The 25,110-nt window shown below is 47.2% G+C and overlaps 1 protein-coding gene across 1 annotated transcript in view; it reads right to left on the bottom strand.

Moving 5' to 3' along the window:
• Nucleotides 1-992: 992 nt before the first annotated feature.
• BRINP2 (BMP/retinoic acid inducible neural specific 2) overlaps nucleotides 993-25,110 on the bottom strand; it is a 58,457-nt gene continuing 34,339 nt past the window's right edge. The window contains exons 2-7 of the mRNA XM_068986558.1: nucleotides 23,554-23,744; nucleotides 21,817-22,025; nucleotides 9,835-9,940; nucleotides 6,855-7,091; nucleotides 3,950-4,172; nucleotides 993-2,109 (exon numbers count right to left, since the gene is read on the bottom strand). Of these exons, the coding sequence (XP_068842659.1) occupies nucleotides 993-2,109; nucleotides 3,950-4,172; nucleotides 6,855-7,091; nucleotides 9,835-9,940; nucleotides 21,817-22,025; nucleotides 23,554-23,744 (2,083 nt within the window). The remainder of the gene's footprint in view (nucleotides 2,110-3,949; nucleotides 4,173-6,854; nucleotides 7,092-9,834; nucleotides 9,941-21,816; nucleotides 22,026-23,553; nucleotides 23,745-25,110) is intronic.

Genomic DNA, 25,110 nt, shown 5'->3' with positions numbered 1-25,110 from the left:
CAATTTTTAAAAATCCAAGCAGCCCAGGAAACTATCTTTTTCTTCTTTCCGCTCTCATTTTTCCCCTAAAAAAGGTCTTTTTAAAAAATATATGTATTAAACCGGATCAGTTTTACCTCATATGTTCATGTGGCTGGAGCTGATTGACAAGAAAAACAATCACAAAATGAATATTTTTGTTGTTTTTTCTTTTTTCTTAAAAAAAAAAAAATTCCCTATACATGGTCTCTAACTTGACAGAGCTGCTTTCTTGGACAGAACAGATGCTGTTGGAAGAGGCGCTCTGGCTGGACCATGAGCAGAACATGGAGGCAGCCAGGCCCTGAAACTGGGGAGGCCAAGGAAGCAGAGGAGCTAAGGGAGGGGTGGGAAACTCGGCTGCCTGCCTGCCCTGAGCAGTCCTCTGTGGGTGTCGCTTGTTTCCCAAGGGAGCCAGCTTGAGGAGCAGTCCGTGTCTGGAGAGCTCAGTGGAGGCAGCATACAAAAGAGTGAGAACCAACATGGGGGAATCACGAAACAGCGCCATTTTAAGAAATCTGGTTAAAAAGAATACAAAAGTGACTCCACAGAGGGGGAGGCGGTGTTCCTACCCCTTCTGTTGTTGTTCTGTCTTGCTCTCTTAAATGAGAAGAATCACTTTCAAGGATTTGTGTGTTGCTGGGTTTGGCTGGTTCTTTTACTGAATCTCTCCCTTGGCTCCTCTCCTTCAACTGCATTCATTTGAGAAAGCACCGACTTAACAGCTTCAGGGCTGCTGAGTGGTCACCTCCTGGTGCGAGTGTGTGTGTGTGTATGAGTACGTGTGTTGTGCATGTGTGCAGTGGTTGTTTCTCTCTCTCCTGCCTGCTTCAGTCCAAGCCCCGAGGTCCCATCTGCTGGGTGCTGACAGTCTTCAGGGAGCACCCTGTTGGCACTAAGGTCAGGGCTTGGATGATCTCCACACCCTGGATTTGTGGGTCCCTTCCCTGCCCGGTGCTGGAGTGGGTCCCCCATTAGCTACAGAGTTTGCCAGTCTCGTATTCCACAGGGTTTGGCAGCTTGGAGTTGAAAGCCCTCAGAGAAGACTGGATCCTGCCCACCTCGTTGTTGGCCAGCTTGAGCCGATGCCGGAGCAAGCAGGAAAAAAGGTCAAGCCGGACCTTGCCAGGTGGAGAAAGCTGGTTGACCCGGTCCCTAAGCTCGATGAGCTGCAAGAGGGCAGAGTCCTGGGAACCTTGTGTGTATGGGTAGTCCAACTGGAGAATTAAGTCCCTGATGGCATCCGGGTCAAAGGGCAGGCTATAACCAAAGACCTGCAAGGTGTTGATTTTCATGTAGCCCAAGTTCTTGGAGGGATCGGTCATCTCCAGGGGCTCGTAATAGATTGTCTCATTGGAGTTGTCGTCCAGGGACTTGATTCGGCTCCGTAGGTAAACGTGGACCGTCTCAAAGAAGGTCTTCCACCTGTTGCCCAAGGTGACAGTCCAGTTCTGGCACTGGGCGGCTGCGTCCACGTTAGTCCTCTCCCAGTCAGGGAAGTTGCCCTCATTCACAGGCATGAACCAGCTCTCGGAGTGGCTGCCCCCGAAGGGGTTGACGTAGATGGCCATGACAGGCTCCAGGGTGCTGTTCTTGGTTAGGCAGATCTGCAGGGACAGGGCCAGCATCACGTGCACCAGCCCAGGCTTGTACTTGTTGCTCTTGAGGGTAAGCAGCATGCGCTTCCTCCAGGAGGGGTCGAACCAGCTGCCCAGACGCATGTCGTTGCTGATGAAGATGGAGTGCACCTCAATGCGGCTGTCCCGCTTCTGCAGCAGGTACTTCAGCTCCAGGTCCTGCAGGTCCGTCTCCAGCCCCAGGAAGTTCTCCAGGGACTCGGCCACCTCGGGGCGGCACAACCCCTGGGCGAGCACATAGCCCGGGTTGCAGCTCCCACAGCGGGTGCTGTTGTCCGGGGCACAGTGGGCACAGGCGGGCCCTTCGCCCAAGGCACAGGGGATGGGGCCCTGGCAGGAAGACTGGTCGTAGGGGCAGGTGCAGCTGTGGCTCTGTTCCAGGAAGGTGCCAGGGAAGGTGCTCTCCCCACAGTAGAGGAGGGACTGGATACGGTTCCACCAGTAGGGCAAGGACCTGTGGGAGGGAAGACAGAAATGAAACAAGAGTCATCGGAAGCCACACACTGCTGCTTCCCTGAGGGTACCAGGAGGCTGACTCATAGGGAAGTGGATGAGGAAGATAAAAGCCCCAGGTTCTCTGAGTGAGGGAAACCCTACTGTACCACTTTGGGATGACCAGCAAGGCCTGGAGCTGGGTGTTTGATGGATAAGCATCAGAAAGGTCTGACATCAAACTTGCGCTCATCCCTCCCAAGTACCACCTCATTCCCCCATTCAAAAGCCTACAGAAGAGCTCAACGTCTTCCATATCCAGTTTTCAGCCTCTTACGTAAGATCTTCCAACAACTGGCTCTCCAAACCTCCCAATGATGTGCCCACCTCTTTCCCTCTTCACAATCCAGATCTATCCTTTCTAGAACTCTCCCGTCAAGGACAGGACTTCTCTATGGTTGGCTCCCTCTCTCAAGATTTAAATTTCAGTTCTTATGATACCTCTTCAAAGAGGTCTTCCATGATTCCCCTCAAAAGCACCACGCAGCCCCTCTTCATATCACGCTGCTTCGATGTGATCCACAGCCACAATCAGTATCAAAATGGATTGTGTTTGTTTACCGTTGACTTGTTCAGAGACGGCTCCCCTGCAAATGCCACAACAGCAGGGACACAGCATTCTTCACCAACGCGTCTTCAGAAACTAGGCTTGTTCCTGGGGCCTGGTAAGCATTTCTTAACTATTTCTTGGGGGAGAAAAAGAACCTTTCTCAAAAGCCCTTGCTGGTCTGTCCTCTCCACTCATGTGCCCCTTGTCACCTGTGCCTCAGTCAGAGGTGCACCTCTGGGTTCCTGTGAGGGCAGCATTCTCTCCTGGGAGGCTCTGGCTCACAAGCACCAGCCCACTTTCATCTCCTCCTGGACAATCTGGCCAAGATGCCCTTCTCCCAGGTGGCTTTTCTCTTGGACCTTTGCTATTATTAGGACATGTCTTTGATTTGTGTTCTACCAACATGCATTTGGGCTTCCCAGGTGGTGCTAGTGGTAAAGGACCTGCCTGCCAATGCAAGAGATATAAGAGATGCTGGTTCAGTCCCTGGGTCGGCAGGATCCCCTGGAGGAGGACATGACAACCCACTCCAGTATTCTTGTCTGGAGAATCCCCATGGACAGAGAAGCCTGGCGGGCTGTAGTCCATGGGGTCATAAGAGTCAAATACAACTGAAGCAACTGAACACGCAATATGAATTTAAGTAGCTGCATAGTCATAGTTTTCTAGGTTTGATGTTCCTATATATTTATTATATCTTTCCAGTTAACAAATGCTCTCACTGATTAATCTTAGGCCATATAAGGTAGACTCAACAAAGGCTTGTTGAATGCATGTGTGAATGAGTAATGGATGCTTGAAGGCCAGTGATGACCCAGCCCCCTCTGTTCCTAAGGACACAGGGCCTCAGCTCCCTTCGCTCCTGTGACTCAGAGCAGCATTGCTGTTGGAAATGATCTACTGTGTGTGTTTCTCATACATAATCAGTGTGTGAGTTTTAACTCCACCCTTCCCTTTCCTCAAAGACTTATTAAAATGGAAATGAGTGAGTGAGAATTAGAGTATTATTAGAGCAACATTCAAATTGACTATAATTTATATAAAAGTAAAATTAGCTTCTCTTTTTTTTTTTCCCACTTCAGACACATCTCATAATTGAGACTGAAGTGCAAGTAGGTCAAGATAAAGGGAGCCTCTGAAAGGCCACATGTGGGTCAGCATGCCCAGCTCTGCTGTGTTGGAGAGGGGCCCTCCAGGGCCTCAGCCACTGTCGTAGGCGGCATGGCTCTGGCTCAGACACAGGGGTGCTCACCTCTCCTTGGGCAGACGGAAGCGGGGCTGCCGGTGACAACGCTTGCAGAGGTTGAAGAGCCGGCGGACGATGCGATGGGTCTTCTTGAACAGCACTCGCAAGCTGGCTCCCAGCTGCTGGTAGCGGTGCTGGAGGCTGGTGTCCACCGCCCAGAACTGGGAGATGGCTGTGGAGTTCAGGAATCTGTCATCTGGCAGCCGCTTCAGCAGGGCCTGGAATTCCTCTGTGGGTAAGGGCACACGGGCTGAGCTGAGGGGGTGCCCTTCAGACCCTAGGTGGGCAAGAGCCCTCTCTATCCCCAAGACCCAGCTTGCCTATCCATCACTGTATGAGGCAGGAGGCTTCACGCCATTCTCCCAGGACTTTTTATTTCTTTCTTTTTAAGTAGCTTTATTGAGAAATGATTGACATACCATAACAGAAGGCTCTGGGATTCTTTCCCCTCTATCCTATCTCTAATATGCTTCTGAATTTCAAAACACATCTCTGTCACCACCCATGTGGCCAGTGACCTTGGGATGAATCTCTTTTGCCATTAATACCTCCTTATAAATTATGCACAACCTTCTTGAATCACACCATAGCCCCCTTAGGGAAGCTGGTTAAGGTGAGGGTGGGCAAGACTGGCAAATGTGGGCACAGAAGACAGAACACCCACCTCAGAAGTCTTAGAAGGCTTTCAGTTCCTGAGACCAGCCTCTCTACCCAACACCCTTCTCTCTAACTCTAGCACATCCTTCCTCTCTTTTGAGATTCACCCCTTGACCAGATTAAGGACTTCCTGTAGCTCAAACAGTAAAGAATCTGCATGTAATGCAGGAGACCAGGGCGGGAAGATCCTCTGGAGAAGGGAATGGCAAACCAGCCAGTATTCCTGCCTGGAGAATCCCATGGACAGAGGAGCCTGTCAGGCTATAGTCTGTGGGGTTGCAAAGAGTCGGATGTGACTGAGCAACGAACACACACACCTTGGCAGATATCCATACTTTTTTGAAGTTAGTCCAGAAGCAGAGTGCTTTCTGGTTCTTAGCTCCTACTACAAGTCTGAGTTCTCCTCAGAGCTTCCTGGGAACAATGTGTTTTCTGAAGTCATGCTCAGATCTCTGTCCACAAATCTGCTTTCACTTAGGACCTGAAGCCATCAGGTCTCCTGATAGCGGTCCGAATGGCCCTCCTTCACTCGTTAGCAGTAACTCATAGTGCTGAGAGCCCAAAGTCCTTGCCTACATACGCAAGCATCCCACTACCATCTGAACTACCTTCCCATACTACCATCGCAATGACACCACCCCGGTCCAATGCAGCCAGGGTTGCTATTCTCCTCAGCTACTGAATACCTCGTCTAAGACTTGAGCTGGCAGTGCCTGGGTCCTCCACTCTGATTCTGATTTCTCCAGCCCCTGGTTCTTCGCCCCCAACCCAGATGACTGGAAAAATCACACCTAGTAATGACACTAACAACTAGTATGTGCATACTTCTTATAAAACACTTAAGTATACAAAACGGCACAGAGAATGACAAAATAAGCTCCCACAAGTCCACCACCTAGATCTTGCCATCTTGCTATATTGAATTCAGATTTTTTTTTTAAGAAATAGGCAAAGCAAATATACTTGAAGGCCCTAAACTTCCCCTCTGTCTTTATCTAGATGTAACTACTTTCTTAAATGTTTTCTTTATCGTTATCATATATTTTTTTAACATTTTCTCTGAATACATTTATCCATGAAAATATTAAGTATTGGCTAGTATGTTGTTAAATATCAAATAAATAGTACTAAATATGCATTATGTTAATACTTTATTATATTATAGTATTATATATAAGTATTACATAAATATAAATATGTATGTAACACATAGCCTTTTTCATTTGCCTTGTTTTATCTAATATTGTTTTCTGAGACATATCCACATGACTATTATTCACATAGGAGTGAACTGTATATCATGCAGAGTTCTTCATAATTTTATCCACATTGTTCCATATGAGTCTTCCATCCATCAATTGCTATCATTTTCCTACATTTACAGATGAAGAAATGGAGGCACTGAGTGGCTGCACGGCTAAATCAAAGTCATACAAAGGGTCAGTAATAGAGAGTATTAGGCTTTTCCAAGATATTACAGCAAAATACAACAGAATGGATGGCTTATAAACAACCAAAATGTACTTCCAGGGGCTGGAAGTCCAAGGTCAAGAGGCTGCGGCCAGGTTCTGGTGAAGGTCCTCTCCTTGGCTGAAAATGGCCAAATTCCTGCTGGGTCCTCATGTGGTGGAAGAGGTAAGGGATCCTCTGGGGCCCCTTTTATATGAGAGTGCCAGTCCCATTCATGAGGATTCTGCTCTCATGACCTAATCACCTCCCCAGGTCTGCACCTCCTAATACCATCATCTTGGGCATTAGATTTTCAACATATGAATTGGGGGGTGGAGACACAAACATTCAATCCATAACACAGAATAAGAACTCAAAACCCAGTCCTCTGAATCTAAGTCTCCAGGTGACACTGATATCAGTTATACTTGCACTAAGCAGTCATCAGCATGAACCAGTGACTTCTAGAAACATGCTATGCACCTCACTCGTTCAACAAATATTCACTGTGCACCTAACGTGCAGGCACTGTGGAATCTGTGGAAACAAGATAGATGAGGTCTATGGCCTTGATTATATTTACCTTAGCTTATTAGGTCCTTGAAATGCATCTCTTTGGTAGGTATTAGGTCTATTTGCATATACAACAAAAGAAAATGACTGAGACTTGGGGTGGTGATATAACCTGCTGGATGTCACAGGCCAGTGACGTGGCTCAGTCAGGAACCAAGCTGAGTGTCCGGTGGAGTACCTCATGGCTTCCTCCCATTCACAGGGAGGAAATCTGGGCCAACCCACTGCTCACCTGACTCCTCGAACTGCCGGTTGTGAGTCGCCCAGGAGTCCTGGATCTGCAGCAGGCTGTCCTCCATGGCCTGGATGTCGGCGTCAGGACAGTTGCATTCTGGGAAGGTAGGGCTGCACTTGCACCAACAGTCATTCCCCTTGCAGATGAGCTCGCCCTCGGAGCTGCAAGTAATGTAGCTGAGTGCAGCGGCCACAAAGCGCTCACGCAGGTACTCGGGCAGCAGCACCTGAAGGCCTAAGGAAAAGATGTATCAGGGAAAACTGCCAGGCGGGACCAGGGGGTACTCGCTTTCCCACACCCAAGGCTGCAGAGTCCCCGGCTGGAGTTCTGCTGACTTGTGCATCCTGGGTCCAAGGATGGGCACCCCAGGCCCAATCCTGCTAAGCTGGTTGGGACAGAGGGTTACTGCTACCCCTGTGACAGATGGGGTACATCAAAGCTCAAGGCTTAGTTGAAGCCTCACATCAGCCAAATTGAGAACGTGCCTATCAAATGAATGGGCTTCTTGGCTACATGTTAGCATTTCTAGGATGGAAATGCAATGGTGTTTCAGATAAAGGAAGAGCTTAGAGTCCTCATGGGGGAAAAACAAGGCTTGTTGGACTTTTTGCTCTGCCTCCAAGAGCCATTCTATCTCTAACTTCTCTGAGATGAGCAGTGAGCCTCCTAGGATATTACTAAATGCTGACCTTCCTGGGCCTCCCACCTTAGCCCTGAAGACCAAGGAGGCTGCCCTGCTTAGGAGGTAGGGACAGGTGTTGTGGGTATGTAGTGGCCAGGCACGACACCAAGTAACACTTCCCATATATGACTGCAGGTAACACTTGTGGTCATACTGAGGCTCTTACAGATGAGGAAGTCCAATTCGCATGAGCACAGTGGTCCGCCCAAGTCACAGTGCTACTAAAGCCAGCTTGGTGTCAGACTGTGCCCTTGTCCCCTCGGATCCTACTATACAACTGGGACTGGCTGCCCATCTCAGGCTTTCACTCTTGAGGAGATTTGAAAGCAAGGTGGTGGTAGATGGCCCAAGTTAGATATAAATGCCTCTCAGCTCCTTTCTAATTAGCTGCCTTGAATATAATCCACTCAGTTACTTCAAGATTCAGCTTTCCTACCCATCTGTGGTGTCTGCTTGCAAAGTCACTTCAGTCATGTCTGATTCTTTGCAATCCTATGTTCTGTAGCCTACCCGCTCTGTTCATAGGATTTCCCAGGCATGAATATTGGAGTGGGTTGCCATGCCCTTCTCCCAGTCCAGGGATTGAACCCATGTCTCTTGTGTCTCTGGCATTGGCAGACAGATTCTTTACCACTAGCACCACTGGAGTGGTGGATATTGGTTTATCAGCAGCAGGATAGACTCCTAGTTGGCTTCTAGCCAGACAGGGTGGCTGTTGGAAGCCTATGAAGAGGTGAATGAATCACAGGCATGCCTTGATCATAGGCAAGCTGGCCAGGTTTGAGGTTAGACCTGCAGGAGGCTCCCTAAATAGGGACCCTAGGAGACACTGTGCCAGGAGAGTAAGGGATGAGAGGACTTCTGGATGGGATGGCCTCTCCTTTCATCAAATATCTGCCAGCTGTTTATCATCACACCCTTGACCTTGGCAGGAAATCAGAGAGTCCAAAGGATGTATCCTGGTGTCAGCAGACCTTAAAACAAAACTTAGAATTGCAGCTGCAGTAGATGTTTGTTGCTCTTGTTTGAGATCTACTCCTGTTCAGGACTGCTCCTACGTTTTTCTTTCTTGACGATGTCCCTGCAGTGGCACTTGAGCAGCCCTCCCCATGTAGCCTGTCCACATGTGCTTGCTTCCCACACTCACCCTCTCCAAGCCCTTTCCTTTCACCCCCCCCATTAGCTCCCTCCTCCTCCCCATAACATTTCCTATTGCTATAAAATAAGTGCCCTGAGCAATGTCTGCATGAGTGATGGGCTATAAAATTAAATGGCATAAACTATTCCAAATGAACCACCAGACACTCTGAACTTCACTCATCGCTAATTTCCAGACACAAACCCAGTTCATCCAGGGACCTAGGAGAAGAGGGATGCTAATTGCATTGTGAGGCTTTAAAGAAAGGAGGCTTTTCCTCCTTTTTATTATGTTTCTTGATGCCTAAAGCATTCAGGGGTTGCATCTGACTTAGGTTGGCTGGAATTTGTCATCGTAGATCCTGGGTGAGGGCTATTGATTTTATAATACCAAGACAATCATATCTTAAACAGAGTTCAATTCCATTAGGCCTTAAGAAGAATGAACGTTCTCCACTGCCAAACAGCTCTGACTCCTTCTGCATAGCTCTTCCCCTGGGATGCTTGGGGGACACCTGAGTGTATCCCCTTATCTCCCAGCTTCCAGGCCTAGAGTCATTCCTGTTCCCGTTACTTTTCTGTTTCTGCTTGTTCTGTTCCTGGTCGAGGCTCCCATTCCTTTCAAACTCTTCTCCTGGCTTTGATCTCCCATGGAAGGATGCAGACTAGTAACAAAAAGTAGGGACCATTTTCAGGATAACCAGTGGCCCCACATTTTGTGTAGCTCTTAGTCGCGCTAGAGACGACATCCCATGATCACTCTGCAAAGACCAGCTGTTCCCCACTGTGTCCTTAGGATAAAGCAGAGGGTTCTTTGGACAACAAGGGAGATTGCCCAGCTAGATCAAGGCATAGAAGGATGGGTGTGCTCTTGCAGTAGGATAGTGACAGAGATCTTGGGCAGGACTGGGAGGTAGGAGGATTCGGGTGTCAAGTGGTTTGAGCAACGGTTGAGGTGTAAAGTAAACCATGTCAGAAGTTTTCTCCAAAGAGTGATGGAAAGTTGTTAATTACAGGTCCCAGAACTAGGGGTAGTTCTTGTCTTTGGAAGGGTTTAGCCAAATGGGGCGGACAAGGACCTTTTCATTTGGGTAATCTAAACTTTTTTTTTTTTTAACCAGCTATGAAAAGTGTGAAAATCATCACAGGGTACCTTACCGAGTAACTGCACTTTGTTCTCCGGACTCTGTACCAGAACAGAGCTGACTGAGTCCAGGTTGTCGTAGTTGCTGCAGCCCAGGGGGCCAGTCCTGGTCTCCGTGACCTAGAGAAGGAAGGGCAGGTTTAGACAACAAGCCGAGACTTTCCCTTTGCACTGCCCTCTTCCGGTCAGCCATTCTCAGGCTCTGTGTCCTGTCCTGGACTGGCCCAAGGAAGGTCATGGCTCTTCCTACCCTGGGAGCATGAAGCCACTTTTCCCCACGTTCTGAGACAGGGAGTATCAGTGGTGTTGGGCTGACAGCAGCAGCTGTCTGGAAGTGGAAGCCTTTCAGAGAAGCCAGGGGGACTTTGTGTCTGAAAAAAAGAAACTCAGTGTAGGAAGAGGAAGCTGAGCCTCCACACTGGAGTTCCCCCATCTCCTCCCCCAGAGGAAGACCAGAGGCCAGATGCGGATGCTGTCAGCCCAGTGGCCAGCCCAGCTGTAGCCACTTGATGTGGTGCTCACAGGCTTTAGAGATCCCAAAGATGAAACACACTAGAGAAATATGAGTTATGAGTATTAATATTAAACATTTAAGTCCCACCTCGGCACTGAGACGTCCTTAGAGAAAATCAGCCGTGGGCTTACTGCATATTTTAATAAGTATATTAAATATACATAATCTCTTATAGCTATGTAATATTCCAAAACACCACAGAGTCATTTTAAAATATTATAAAGTTGGACTATCAGTTTTTCCCTGATGTTTAAAGTATAAGATGAAAAATGGGGAGCTTTAAATGCACTGAAATAATTATGTAATAAGACTGATGGGGACCTGAGGCCTTTTCTTTTCAGGATCTCTGGAGGCTCTGCCAACAATCAATCAACCAATCAACTGGTATTTATTGGGCAGCCACTGTTCAATTCCCTGCAATTTATCAAACATTCATAGAGTGCCTTTCTCAGAGTTCTTCAAGGAAGTCGGCTCTGATACCTCTGACCTTCTCGCTTAGCTCCAGGCACCTCTGCTCTGCAGCAAACAGATGACTTGGAGTCTTCCAGCCTTTCCTGCAAGTATTTAAAGCCTGAGTCCTCCACACATGAAAGGCTCCACAGAGGTAAGCTCATAGTTACTTTGCTCATGAGGTTGTCAACAGCAATTAACACAGTGGCTGACACCTAATACATACTCTATAAATTAGAGTGTGTGTGAGTCATATGTTTCAGGCTTTGAGGGGTGGAGAGGTGGGCACAAAGATGTACAGGTTATATTGTGTGTCCTCCAGGAAATTACAACCTATGGGAAGACAGGTACATATCCAACTGATTGATACACCTCCAGGTGGGGAAGAGGCAACATGTCATAATGAGCCCTGAGGAAAGCGCAGTTCTAAGCAAGGGAAGGAGTTTCAGAGGAGAGAGCAACTGAGTTGTTCCTTCAAGATGACTAAAATATGGACAGGAAGAGAATGGAGGGGAAGTACTCTCAGAAAAAGAAGGGGCGGCATGATCTACAACATATGGGCTTGATAGTGTGAGATGTAATGTGTCTGCCACTCTGCCAGTTATCACAGTGAATTCCAAAGTGTAAGTGACATCACTAAAGAGAATTCAGTATAGTTAGTCCTGAAAACTACACATGGAACAGAGTAAATGAGAGACAGTGTGATGCTAATACAGTGAAGAGAGAGCAGGGAAAAAACGTTGCTTAAAGTAGAATGAGAAGGCTTCATGGAGGAGGTGATCCATACACTGATCTTAAAGGATAAGAGCAAAGAGGAGAAATGGAAGAGAAAGACTACAGGACAAGCAGTAGACCCCGTGCATGAGAAGCAGCAAGACCCAGCCTGGATGGGGAAGAGGATCAAGGCCATGACAGAGGCAGGAAACCCCTCTACAGCAGCCAAGCTCATCCTCCAAGATCGTCCCATTTAACCCTCAACTAACTCTGAGACAGATCGCACTACTATCATGTTTCAGGGAAAGATGCAAGGTTTAGGAAGATTCTGGGCCCAAAGACTCAGAGCTATTGAGTAGATGAGATAGGATTTTGACTTCTGAATCCTCAGACTTCAGTTCCTGGCCCCAGTGTCTCCTGTGAGGGCATGCAAGAAAATGAAGTTAAACCCATGTAGACGAGATCACTCTAAAACACAAGTGTTAACAGACCAGCCCATCCAAAACATTTTAGTGGTCTACCCTCTTTCCAGAAGGTGAACAAGGCCTAAGACAAATTGTATAGACTTATTTTATTTTTTATTTGAATATATTTGCTTCACAGTGTTAATTTCTACCGTACAGCAAAGTGAATCTGCTATACATATACCCATATTCCCTCTTTTTTGGATTTCTTTTCCCATTTAGGTCACCGCAGAGCATTGGATAGAGTTCCCTGTGCTATATAGTAGGTTCTCACGAGTCATCTATTTTATGCATTGTATCAGAAGACTTTAGATATTATGATTACAGATGAGGCAATCAAGACCAGATAGGTTAAGTGACTTCTTCAAGGTCACACAGTCAGCTGCAGGGCTACAATTCATTTGACTCATTCACTCATTTATTTCACTCATTTATTCATTTATGAAATATTCCAGGAGAATCCAAAACTCACAGTGAGCCGGTCACTACCATAAGGAGTTTACAGGCAAGTGGAAACATGTTTATCCTAACATAATCCCAGTGTTACACATGAGCCTGCCTCCCTCCACAGGTGGGCACTTGGTGCTGAATAGTGTCTCTGTATTGAGTGAGTTGGTGACTGGCTACTGCAGTGGGGAGGCAGAACCAGGATTATTTCAAGGTAAAGCTTTCTTTATCTATATGGTGCAAAAATTCCTATAGGAGGTGTGGCCAAGGACTAGCCCAGCTATTCGGGGAAGCCTGTCTCTCTTGGAATGGGGTGGGCTGAAAGACAGAGTGGGATGGGGGTGTGTGGTATTTGGGAGGTTTGCCTGTCCCCGCCTCCAGGTAAGCTGGCCACCACACTGTCACTAAGTTCTGCACTGGCTTTTCTACCCACCCACTCCTGAGTTGAACACTCACCAGCATCAGGTCCATGCAGGGAGAAAGCTACACATCTTATGCAGAAGTAGGACAACTCCCAAGGGGGCGAACAGAGCACAGCAACTTTCCGCTGTTTCATTCCACCCCTGTCCCTCCCTCCCTACCACTGATTCATCTGCCCCAACCCCACCACCATCCTGTTCAACATTCTAGGACCGGCTCCCGTGCAATTTTCTGACCTTTACTTGCCCATTGCCAAAGGTCAGTTCTAAAGAGAACAATCAATTAGGTGAGTCATTGAAAGGGTGTGTGTAGCTCTTCTCTGTTAATTGCCGCACAAGGATGGGAACAAGGAAGAGACAGGAACTGTGATCCCCCTGTTCATTTCTTGTTAGAGGGAATGATTCAAGCCAGATCTCCACGAGTGAGGAAGGCTCACTGAGGTTTTACCAGGTCCCAGAGTCACTGCCCTTTCCATGGCTCCTCTGCCCTGAGCCACCTCTGACCTGCCAGAGAAGCAAGGAGGTGGGGAAGCAGGAGGGGAGCTGCAGTGGACCCTCTAGCTGATGGTGCCCGAGTACTGACTTGACAAGCGGGGTGAGCCAAGGACCCCCGAACCTGCGCAGTGATGAAAGTCCCAGAGTTCCTGGCAGGTTGGTCCAGGAAACCCTGTGTCTCTCCCTGTAGAAGAGGCAGACAGCTTTGGTGGATTATAAAGAGGGCCGGCAGAGGTAATGGAAAGTGCAGCTCAAAGAGAGCCTCAGATAAGCTTTCAGAAAGAGAAAGTAATTGTGTGCTAATTGGTCTGTTGACAGAAACCGTCCTGCCTTCAGAAAGCCCTGATGGATCTCAGGTTCATTAGCACATCCAATTTTCCATAAATGCCGGATTGTGCAAAGCCTCATTCGGGTGAGCCTGCTCTCCTCCCCTTGCCCTTCACTCTCTGGCTGCTCCCATCTTACCTGGTGGGGCGGGGGGCTGGCTTGCTGCACGGCTAAGCTCCAGTAAAATGGGCTTCTAGTGAGCGATAGGGCTGGCCAGAGAAGCACGGCTGAGAGTGTGTGGGATTCAAAGAGCTGCAAATTGCTGCTGCAGGCAGGAATCTGGACAAGTCATTTAAGGATGCTTATGAGAACCGCTCCCTCTTGCCATCCTGAGGGCTATGCAAACTTGTGTGGGGGTTCTTTTCAGGCAGCTCAGGAGCCTCTCAGACCCCCCCACCAATCCCTTCCTCAGTCTTCAATTAAGTAGAGGGTGAGTCACAACTGGGGGTTCCCAGGTGGCGCTAGTGACAAAGAACCTGCCTGCCAGTGCAGGAGACAGAAGAGGTACAGGTTCAGTTCCTGGATGGGGAAGATCCCCTGGAGGAGGACTTGGCAACCAACTCTGATATTCTTGCCTGGAGAATCTCTAGGACACAGGAGCCTGGAAGGTTACAGTCCATAGTGTCTGCAAAGAGTTAGACACGACTGCAGTGACTTAGCGGAGAAGGCAATGGCACCCCACTCCAGTACTCTTGCCTGGAAAATCCCATGGATAGAGGAGCTTGGTGAGCTACAGTCCATGGCGTTGCTGAGAGTCGGACACGACTGAGCGACTTCACTTTCACTTTTCAATTTCATGCGTTGGAGAAGGAAATGGCAACCCACTCCAGTGTTCTTGCCTGGAGAATCCCAGGGACGGGGGAGCCTGGTGGGCTGCCGTCTATGGGGTCACACAGAGTTGGACACAACTGAGGTGACTTAGCAGCAGTAGCAGCAGTGACTTAGAATGCAAACATGAGCTACAACTACAAAATAAGCCCCTGCCCTCTTCTGGGCTTTTATCCCTCCCCAGGAATTATGAATAGGATGAATCTATATCCAGCCCTTTCCAGTTTGCAAAGTGTTTTCATGTAAACCATATCATTTGGTGTTACCCGATCCTACAGTGGAGTAAGGGGTGATATTCACAATATGTTATTCACAGTGTGTATCAGCAGGGAAGACAGGGGTGTGCTCACTAATCAGAAGAGGTGTCAGCTATAGGGCTATAGTGAGCTGCAGTGATCCCAAGGTGCATCAGTCCTCTGGTTACTGTCTGGGGAGATCCTGGGGTTCCAGGGGAGGGATAAAGGTGGTTAGAGCGGCACATAGCAGACCACGTGAAGATGACTTACCACTTTGTATGGTGGCCAAGTCAGCTGAATCTTAGTCCTGTGCAGGTGAGTCAAATAGTTGGTAAATCCAGGTCACGAAGTTTAATAACTAACGTCTCAAGGTCACAGGAATAGTAAATATCAAGGCTGAAACCCAGTCCCTGGTCTTCTCACTTGAGGAAGTTCGTCTCCCATTAAACCAGATAGCCTGCCATCCCCTATCAGGCATTTTAGTGAGTGTCTCACCACACACCCAACACTGTGAAGAGACTTGGAACTGTATGCGTGTGACAGTCCCTGCTGCCTAAGCCCCGATGTTGTGTGTGGGGAGGTGGAGACAGGCATATAAACAGCTGCAGTCTGATGCGACATGTCCCGTAACAGAGATACGTACTGCCCAGGGCAAACCTTGCACCAGAGTGGGTGTTCAGTGGGGTCTCGGGCATGTGTTGGATTAACAAAAGGGAGTAGGGTGCCTCTTTCTTGCTGTTAGTGGAAAGAAGTTGCTAACAAAGGGTAGAAAGTAAGAGCGACCTTGCTTAGAGAAACAAGAAACTGGCAGATTTCCTCAAGGGTTTTTCCTTCACCAAAGTTGAGCAGGTGGGCAGACCCCCTCACCCCCACCTACCTCCACCCAGAATACTGACTGTGCTGGAAGCCAGCTCATCCCCTGTAAAGCAGCCTTCAGTAGAGGAAGCATGCGGCAGGGGCTGCAGCACCAGCAGCAGAGTCTGAGCTCGCAAGGGTGTGCTACTGTGGTGGCGGGGTGCAGGGGGTGCTGTCTGGATTTGCAAGTGCTGTGTGTTAAAGCAAAGAGGTGGTCTCTGGTGGGACACCATTACTATCAGGATGGAATGGCCAGGTCAACCATATGGAGGGAGCAGAGCCATGGGATGGGATGCCAACACCTCCTTTTGCTCTCTAGGGTCTAGGGTATGCCCTTTAGCAAGGACTGTGGGTTATACTGAGAGGTGGAATAAGACACTAAATGCCTTGTTTTTCATGGTTCTCTGAACTATATAGCCCATGCGGAGCACCCACGGTGCTCCCAAACAGAAATAACTCCAGGTCAAGAAGCCCAGTGGAAGCTGGACAGTCATTTTCCCACCTGTGACTGAGGAATCCCAAGAATAGGCTTCTAAAGATGGTGGCCCCTCTTTGGAGGAGATGGACAGCGACTCTAGTTCTAGGACGTGCATCTACAGGCGCTATAACAGGTGGGCAGGATATGAGTTCCTGCCCACCTCTCACTGTCACCCACAGTCCTTGCTAAAAAGGTGAGTCCAGGAAGCCATGGCTGAGATTACATAACCCCCAGTCTTTGTGCTGGACTAAGGTGGATCCTGAACCAGGTTCTTTCTCTGGGGAATTCAGAACTATGATACTGGGCGGGGGAGGGGAAACTTAAGGGGTGATTATGGAGACTTATAAAATTCAGAGTAACTAAAGCACCTACTATGTACCAGGAACTGAGACTGCTACAACGAACAAGAGAGGGGTCTCTGTCCTGATGGCACTGGCTGAGACAAAACAAAAAGGTAACGTTCAGCCAGGGCCAGCTTCAGAGCAAGACAAAGCTAAATGCAGGCTGAAGTCCCTGGTATACAGAAAGTCTAGAATAAACAGAGGAAAGAACTTGAACTAGAGAAGAAGGAAGATGAAGCAGGTAGAGATGAAAATGTAGAGATGTGTTACAACAAGAAACAGAGCATCTTGGGGGTGTTACTGTCCTTTTACGATGCCCATGGGTCTACACTGGATCCAGTGTCTTGTTCTTAAGAGCTCTATTATCCTTCACCAGAATCCTCTTAACAGACAATCCTGACATTCAAGCTACCTTTTTCTTTCAACTGAACATGCTTACATGCAGTTGCATATACACTGAGAAGAGCCCAGCCTTTGTGAAAAGTAGGGTCCGTGACTCATTCACCCAACAAACCTTGATTCATGACCCATAATGTGGCAAGCTCTGTACTTCTACTGGGAACCGAAGATGCCTAAGATCCAGTCCCTCCCATAAGGACCTCAGAGTCTCAGAGGTCCTCTTGTTAATAAGCACTCAGTTCAAATGACAACCCCTATAAAGAAGGCATGCTTGAAATACCGAAGAGGGGCATTTAACTACCTTGGGAGTCAGAATGGCTTCAAGAGTTACCTTTTTGAGCCAAACAAAGAAGGGGTAGGAAAAGCCACTCAGGTAAACAGACAACTATTGCAAGCAAAAAAGAGCAGGTGCTGGGGAAGGGAGACACAAGAGAAAGGTATAAATGGTAAGTGAAGGGTTGTAACAGGAGCCGGGGTGCGGGTCCCATCTTGTTAAGCAGAAGAATTATATTCCTTTTCAAGGTCCAGTTGCTCACGCTTTCTATATATTTTCTTACTAGATCTTCCCAGAAATCCTTCACAGTAGAAATTATTCTAATCGTTCAACGATTTTAGAAGGAACTAATTGGGGCTCAGAGAAGTTTGATAAGTTGTTCAAAGCCTTGCCATGAGCTGAGCTCAGACTCTTGGGTTCTTTCCCGTGCATCACACTGCCTCCCTGAATGGGAGATGGTGGTTTTGAGCCAACCACTGAAGGATTTTAAGCAGTGGAAGGATATGATTTGTACTCATGCAAGCAGCAGAGATGATGAATCAGGGAGCAGAGTGGAGAATGAGGATGGGAAGACTAATTATGCAAGAAAATCAGGTAAGAGTTGATGACGTTCTGAATGGCCATGCGCACAGAGAGGAGGCAATGAGTGAGCTGAAGATACTACATGCAAGGGAGTGATTCTAGTGATGGATCTAGAGATCTAAGATGGGCAACGAGGCCCTGGAGGAATGATAGAAAGAGAAAAGCTGGTCAGGTCAAAGGCTAGAAAGGGACATTAATGGGACCATGGAGCTATTCATCTAGGCCTACCTTTCATGAATGGAAAAGACAAGTTCTTCTTCAACTTTAACACAGCCCACTAGAGGGCTGAAGAGAGAGGAGGCTTCTACATAGTCCTGTCTTCTTAGTAAAACCCACTCCGTGCTATTACAGTCCATCTTTCATCAGTTTAAGCTAAGATACCAGCCTCCAAAATGTACCCGAAGTCTGCCTGAACATCCATCTTCCTCCTCTCTCAGACTCTCACCCCAGACCCTGGACATCCCCTAACCTGACCCCTCCTCTCCACTTATGGTCCATCATGCCCTCTGAATCTCATGATCAGTCCTCAGCAAGAACATCTATAACCTCAATCTTTTCTCAAGAGTCCGCCTTACCTTTCTGTCCTAAGCACAACTTAGCAGCTTCTGAGGACGTGTCTCCCCCCTCCCCCCCAGTCTTCTCTAGGATCAATGGTCCTCCTTCCTGTCTAACCTTCTCTGGCCCGTCTGAAGTCAGAACCCTCAGGACTATCATTCACTACCCCTCCATGTCACGGTCTATTTTTCTTGTTACTCCCTCTCCTTCACTAAGGATTTTCAGAGTTTAGCTTGCTTATCACCATCTTTCTTACCACAAACAGATCTGAATCATTCCTGATGACTTCAGCATCCACGTAGGTGATCCTTTAATACCCTGCCCACCTCATCTTGTCCTCCCGTGAACCGCATCTTGGCCTCCCATGCCTATGGTCGTGCCCCAGAACCTGACCCTCTGTAACTGCTATATTAAACATCACACACTTGTACCTCCTCTAGTCTCTTCCCTGTAACAAGTCATCAAACCTATTTAGACTTCCAGTCTTTTGACCTAGTCAACTTTTCACTTTCTATCATCCCCTAATGGTTTCAAATCCCTTGATCCATCACTGTAATCACTCTTTTCTATATACTCTCAACTCTCTTGCCTACTTTTTCTTTCATCTTGTACACATACACACACACACACACACACACATATCTTAGTTTAATTCAACTCTCCATCTATCTCATGCTTGTCTGAACATGAAGGGCTGAATATAGCTAATAAAACTCACAACTCTGCTGACTGGCCTCATGTAATAATTGTGACCATGGGCCTCGAATGGGCCTTCTGTGCCCCTTAACAATTGGCTCCATTTATCTAGTCAATTGATAACCTTAACTCTCTGAAAAAACCATTTCATACATTCTTTTCTCAGCAATTCCTTCTTCCATTTAGCCACAGACTTTGCTTGTTTCATCAAGGAAATGGAATAAATTGGAAGAGAATATCCGTATCCTCCCACCATCACATCTGTCATCTCGCTGCATGCATGCTGTGTGCTCTGTACTGCCTTGTGCTACAAAGGATGACGTGTCTGTGCTCCTATGTGAGACCTGCCACGCCACTCATGCCTGGAGTAACCACCTCTCTCACCTCCTCAGTTGCTTCTGCAGTCATCTCCTGTCTCTCCCACACCACGATTTCCCCCTTCTCTACTGAGTCATTGTAATTAACATACCAATATCTTGGCCTATCTCCCATTTTTAAAACAAAAACACAAGCTCCCTTGATCCCACATCACTCTCCAGCTATCACCTATTTTTCTATTTGCCTTCATAGCAAAACTTTTAAAGGATTGTCTCCACGATTCTAATGCTTACTCCACTCTCTCTATTGAACCTTCTCCACTCAGCCTTTTATACCTTTCATGCCACTGAAACTACTCTTATCTAGGTTACTAGTTACCCCCACATTGCCAAGTTGAAGGTCATATTTGCAATCTGACTGCTCAAGTTGCCTGCTCCTTCTTTTGTAAAGCCCTTTCTTCACATGGCTTTGTAATCCAGCTTTGGTTCTCTTCTTACCTTTATGCTCTGTCTCAGCTTCCTTTGTTGAATCCTCCTCATTTAGCCCATTGCTGACAACTGATGTACTTCATGATCCAAAGCCCTAGGTCCACTTTATTAGCAGCATTCAGTCCTCAAGTGATCTCATTTCATCCTTTCCTATAGTTTTAAATACCGACTACACATGTGGATGTAAGTTTGCATGCCAAACTTACATCTCCAATATCGACCTTTCTCTTGAAATCCTGGTGTGTATAGCCAATTGCCTGTTAGGTATCTAATAGGAATGTCAAATCCAGTATGTCTAAAACTGAACTCTTGACTTCTCATTTCTTTCAGATTGGCACCTCATCCCAGTGTTAGCTCAGTTAACAAAATCACTGTTCATCATGTTACTCAGGCCAAAAATCGTGTGGTTAATCTTGACTCCTTTCTTCCAGTTTCTTAGCTAATCCTGGGTAGGCTCTACCATCAAGTATAACATGAACCTGGGAACTTCACATCAGCACTATTGCACCAACTTCATCCAAGTCACTGTTGTTCATCTTGGCCAGTGCAGTAATGGGTACACTGGGCTCCAGGAACCCCCTTCTCTCATCAGCCATGCCCTCATGATCTGCCCCTTCACGCCTCTGACTCCACTCCACCTAGACGGGTGCTCCTGGACCATACCAAGCAGACTCCCACTTCAGGGCAGTTCACTCCCTCCCTGCTCTGTCCTGAATGCAGTCACTCAAGATACCCTTGTGACTCACGCCCTCACTCCACTCATATCTCTGATCCGGTCTCCCCTAAAGCACCATGTTCCCATCACCCTCTATACTCTTTCCCGACTTTGTGTCTTTCTACCAATAATCCCACCTGCCATTGTCTATGTGTTTAATTATGTCTCCACCACTAGGATTTCAGCTTCATGAGGGGAGGGACCTTATATGTTGTAACTCACTTTTGGATTCTCGGTGTACCCAGAAGAGTGCCTGACACATAATAGGTGTTCAATAAGGTTGAGACTGGCATATGCAAATTGCTGTATGTAAAACAGATAGCCAAAGAGGACCAGCTGAATAGCACAAGGAGCTCTACTCAATACTCTGGAATAACTTATATGGGAAAAGGATCTGAAAAAGAATAGATATATGAATGTGTATAACTAAATCACTTTGCTGTACACCTGAAACTAACACAACACTGTGAATCAACCATAATATAAAATTTAAAAATTTTCAAATACTTATTGAATAAATGAATGAATGAACAAAACTTCCTTGTGAGTCTTGGGTGGGATAAAAGCAGAATATAAGATTGATTCTCAACAGCCTCACTTTATATTTAGAAGTAGAATCTCCAGTGATCCCAAGTATCATCACTACTCTTCCCTTATACAACACGAACTGTCCTAGAAATCTTCTAGAGAACATGGGATGGACGTTATAGTTATTTAAATCACAGGAAATATTAAGCTTTTCCAACACATGAAACCCCATCACTCCTCTGCTTGTTTTCTACTGTGCTTTGACTCCATGTGAGCCGCTCCAACCTACCTCTGAACGTCATCTTGCACCAGCATCTTTCTTGCTCACCTCTCTGCAGTCACAACAGTCCTGGGTTTCACCATGGCACCACCCTGGTTCCTGCCTCAGTGCCTTAGCACTTACCATTCCCCTTCCTGAACACCTTTCCCTCAGATCTACACACAGCTGGCTTCTAAGGATTCAGACCCCAGTCTAAACCCCAAGTGCCCTCCCCCTGCCCCTCTCGCCTCAGGAAATCTGTACCTATGACTCAGTTTTCCCTTTATATCATAACCTGGAATGACTTTGCTGATTTTTACAAGTTTATTATGTTCATTCCCCCACTACAATGTGACCTCTGGAAAGCTGTGGCCCTGGTTGCCTTTCACTGAGGTTCCCTCAGCTGGAGCCTGCCTTAGGGAAGATGCCATGTGGCTGTTCGCTGCAGAAGGAAGCGCCTGCTCAGACTTAAGGGCTGATTTAGGGCTGTGCCCACATCAGAAAGCTGCTTTCCCATTACCCTCAGTCAGGCCTGGCTAAGGTGGAGCTGGCAAAGACCCAGGCCTCCGCCTGGTATCTCTGCCTGCCTCTCCCAGGACCTCTCAGGCCCTTACCTTGATGGCCCCTGTGGCTATCTGGATGTGGTGCAGCCGCCGCAGAGTGCTCTCTCTGTCGATGAAGTAGGAGGCTGCCAGCTGGTGCAGGGTCTCCAGGGACACGGCGGAGCTGTTCCCACTGCCCCCGATCACAGAGGCACTTCCTGCCGTCTCTGACTTCCGGCTCAGTTTCCGCTTGTCCACAAAGATGGTCAGGGACTCTTCTCCTACAGCAAACAACATGGGCATCCTGGTGAGGGCTTCAGCTCCCCGAGCCCCTACCCATAAGAACGTGAAACCCTCAGACTAAGCTAAGAGGGAGCCTGTGGCCCCTGCTGACAGCCTTTTCCCATCTGTACCATGCTCAGAACACTCTCATCAGACTGCACCACAGGATAAGGGCACTACTGCCTGAGAGGCCAGCCTCCTCCTCCTCACTTCTATAATCTCCCAAAGCTCATCCCCTGCCCCTCCAGCCCATCCATTTAACATCCTCTATTGATCTCGGTCTCAGGCAATCTACCTCTATGGGGAAGATAAAATTCTCTCTCTCAAGTTGTTTATAAAGAATCACCATGGATATTTCTGCTCCCTAAGAAAGGGCAAAAGCCTTGAAGCTCACCCTCCCTTCTCCCCCTCAAACGCTCAACACCTACGACATGTCAGCAGCTGGCCTGAACCCTTGGAGTGTTCCTTTGTAGTGCATAAGACAATGAGCTAAATGTTATAATAAAGCCTGCTTTCTTCTTTCCAGGACAGAGAGAACTCTGCCTCTTTCCAGCTCTCAATTCTGCTCTGGGTCCTAGCCAGAGGTTGTACCACCCCACCTTTGCCTCCATCCAGCCCAGAATCATTGGAATCTGTTTGGCTGGTTACCAGTCTCTACAGAGTGGAAGCAGAGAGATCAGGAATGTAACAAACATTTACTTTTTTGCCTATGTGTCTGGGCTTCCCTGGTGGCTTAGACGGTAAAGAGTCCACCTGCAATGCAGGATTGCATGGGTGCTAAGTCGCTTCAGTCGTGTCCAACTCTGTGTGACCCTGTGGACAGTAGCCAGGCAGGCTCCTCTGTCCCTGGATAAGAATACTGGAGTGGGTTGCCATTTCCTCCTCCAGGGGATCTTCCCGACCCAGGGATTGAACCCGGGTCTCTTATGTCTCCTGCATTGGCAGGCTGGTTCTTTACCACTAGTGCCACCTGGGCTGCCATGCAGGAGATGTGAGTTCAATTCCTGGGTTGGGAAGATCCCCTGGAGGAGGAAATGGCTACTCATTCCAGTATTCTTGCCTATAGAATCCCATGGACAGAGGAGCTTGGCAGGCTACAGTCCATGGAGTCACAAACATTGGACACGACTGAGCACATATACTGACTACTATAGCCACAGCCAATATTAGGATATGGAGAAACTTCAGGGTTAGACGGCTCAGTGAAAAGAAAACTGGGAGCGTCCCCTGCTGGCAAGTGCTTAGTAGACGTCTGTCCCCCAACCTCCTTACCCCACAAACTCCTCCCCAGGAGGATGCTTAAAGGCAAAGAGCCATGTTCTGGCAATGAAATTGGATGTCAAGAGATTACACTGTTGACACATGCAGTGAGAACATGAGATGAGAACATGTCCCAGTCAAAAAAATGACAGGAAGAATACAAGATCCAGGAAGAATGTCGAAGCTGTAGTCAACAGGTGTTAGAAAGCTATTTCCGATGGTCTGGCAACCAGCGAGTGTAGGATGGTAGATCAAGGTACTGCTTACCTCCGAGGGTGGCAGAAAGTAGGAAGTGAGTGCCATACTTTTTGATCAGGTTTTCGGTGACCTGTTGCAGGTTGGGTCTCCTTCCCAGGAGGCGTATGTTCCGGATAAACTCTGGGGCAAGAGGCAGTGGCAAACTAAAGAAGTCCTTCCTTTCCAGAGCCAGGTTGTTCACTTTCCAACGTGCAAACTCCCTGGAGGGAAAGACAAGGGAAAGTTCATCGTATTCTGGGACAAGAGGAATAAAGTTGGGAGCAGGTGCGGTTCTTCCTTCACTCGCACTGCCTCATCTCCTCCCAGCACACTTCTCTGCAGATGGAGGCACCAGTGCCTGAAAGAGACCCTCTGGCCTCTTGTTCCCAGGTGGTAAGAAAGCCCTACCCCAGTTGACCTCCAAGAATATGCTCCCACCCAGCTTTCTCATTAGAGAGTGGCTTCCCTTTTCCCAAAGGCAGTCATGGTAGTAGTGTGTAGTAGGGGAAAAACAAACAATGAAAATATTAGACGTGGTTTGCAGAAATAGGAAAATGAAAGAAAGTGTAGTCACTCAGTCATGTCTGACTCTTTGCAACCCCATGGACTGTAGCCCACCAGGTTCCTCTGTCCATGGGGTTCTCCAGGCAAATATACTGGAATGGGTTGCCATTCCTTTCTCTAGGGGATCTTCTCAACCCAGGGATCGAACCCAGGTCTCCTGCACTGCAGGCAGATTCTTTACCATCTGAGCCACCAGAGAAGCAGAAATAAGACCTAGTCACAATTGCAATTCAGCGGATGAGTCACTTCACAGCCTCTGTTACCCATTTTTAAAGTCAGAAGATTGGTTTAGAACAACAGTTCTTAAACTTTTAAGTCTCAAGATACTACCACACTCTTAAAAATGAAGCACCCCCTGTATTCATGTGGCTTATATCTAATGATAATTACGACTTTAGAAATTTAAACTGAGAAATTTAAATCCATTTTTTTCATTATAACAGAAATAAAGCCATTACAAGCAACATAAATAACATATTTGTATGACAATCACTGTATGTTCTGAAGCAAAACAGATTTAGTAAGAAGAATGGCATTTTCTTTGCCTTTTGGCAAATCTCTTGAGTTTCTGGCTTAGCAGAAGAGAGCTGCATTCTTGTATTCTGTGTCCAATCTGTTGTGATAATTGTGAGTATCCTTCTTTGGGACCACACTACGCTCAACAAACATACATACTTTCTTAAAGGTTAATTACTGTGTGAACTCTGAAACCATACCAATAAACTTTTCATACTCAGTTGCATTAAAATCCAGTATTCTATATTGCACTTTGAATGCATCTTTTAACTCAGTGATTTTGAAACATCATATACTGGTCATCCATCTCCAAAATATAGGACCATTGAGTTATTCAGATCTTCCATATTTTGACATGCTTTATTATATAATATCAAAACATCATATTTGTTAATATCACCACAAATCTCATCAAAAAATCCTTAAATATTGGAAAGCTGTCAAGCTTATGATGACAAATACAAGTTTTCCAAAATTCTAATTTTCATTTGAAAGCTTACATTTTAT

Source organism: Capricornis sumatraensis, chromosome 14 (assembly GCF_032405125.1).
Source record: "Capricornis sumatraensis isolate serow.1 chromosome 14, serow.2, whole genome shotgun sequence".
NCBI classification, from domain to species: domain Eukaryota; kingdom Metazoa; phylum Chordata; class Mammalia; order Artiodactyla; family Bovidae; genus Capricornis; species Capricornis sumatraensis.
Note: the sequence above shows the minus strand (reverse complement) of the source record. Positions and strands in the feature narration are given on the sequence as shown.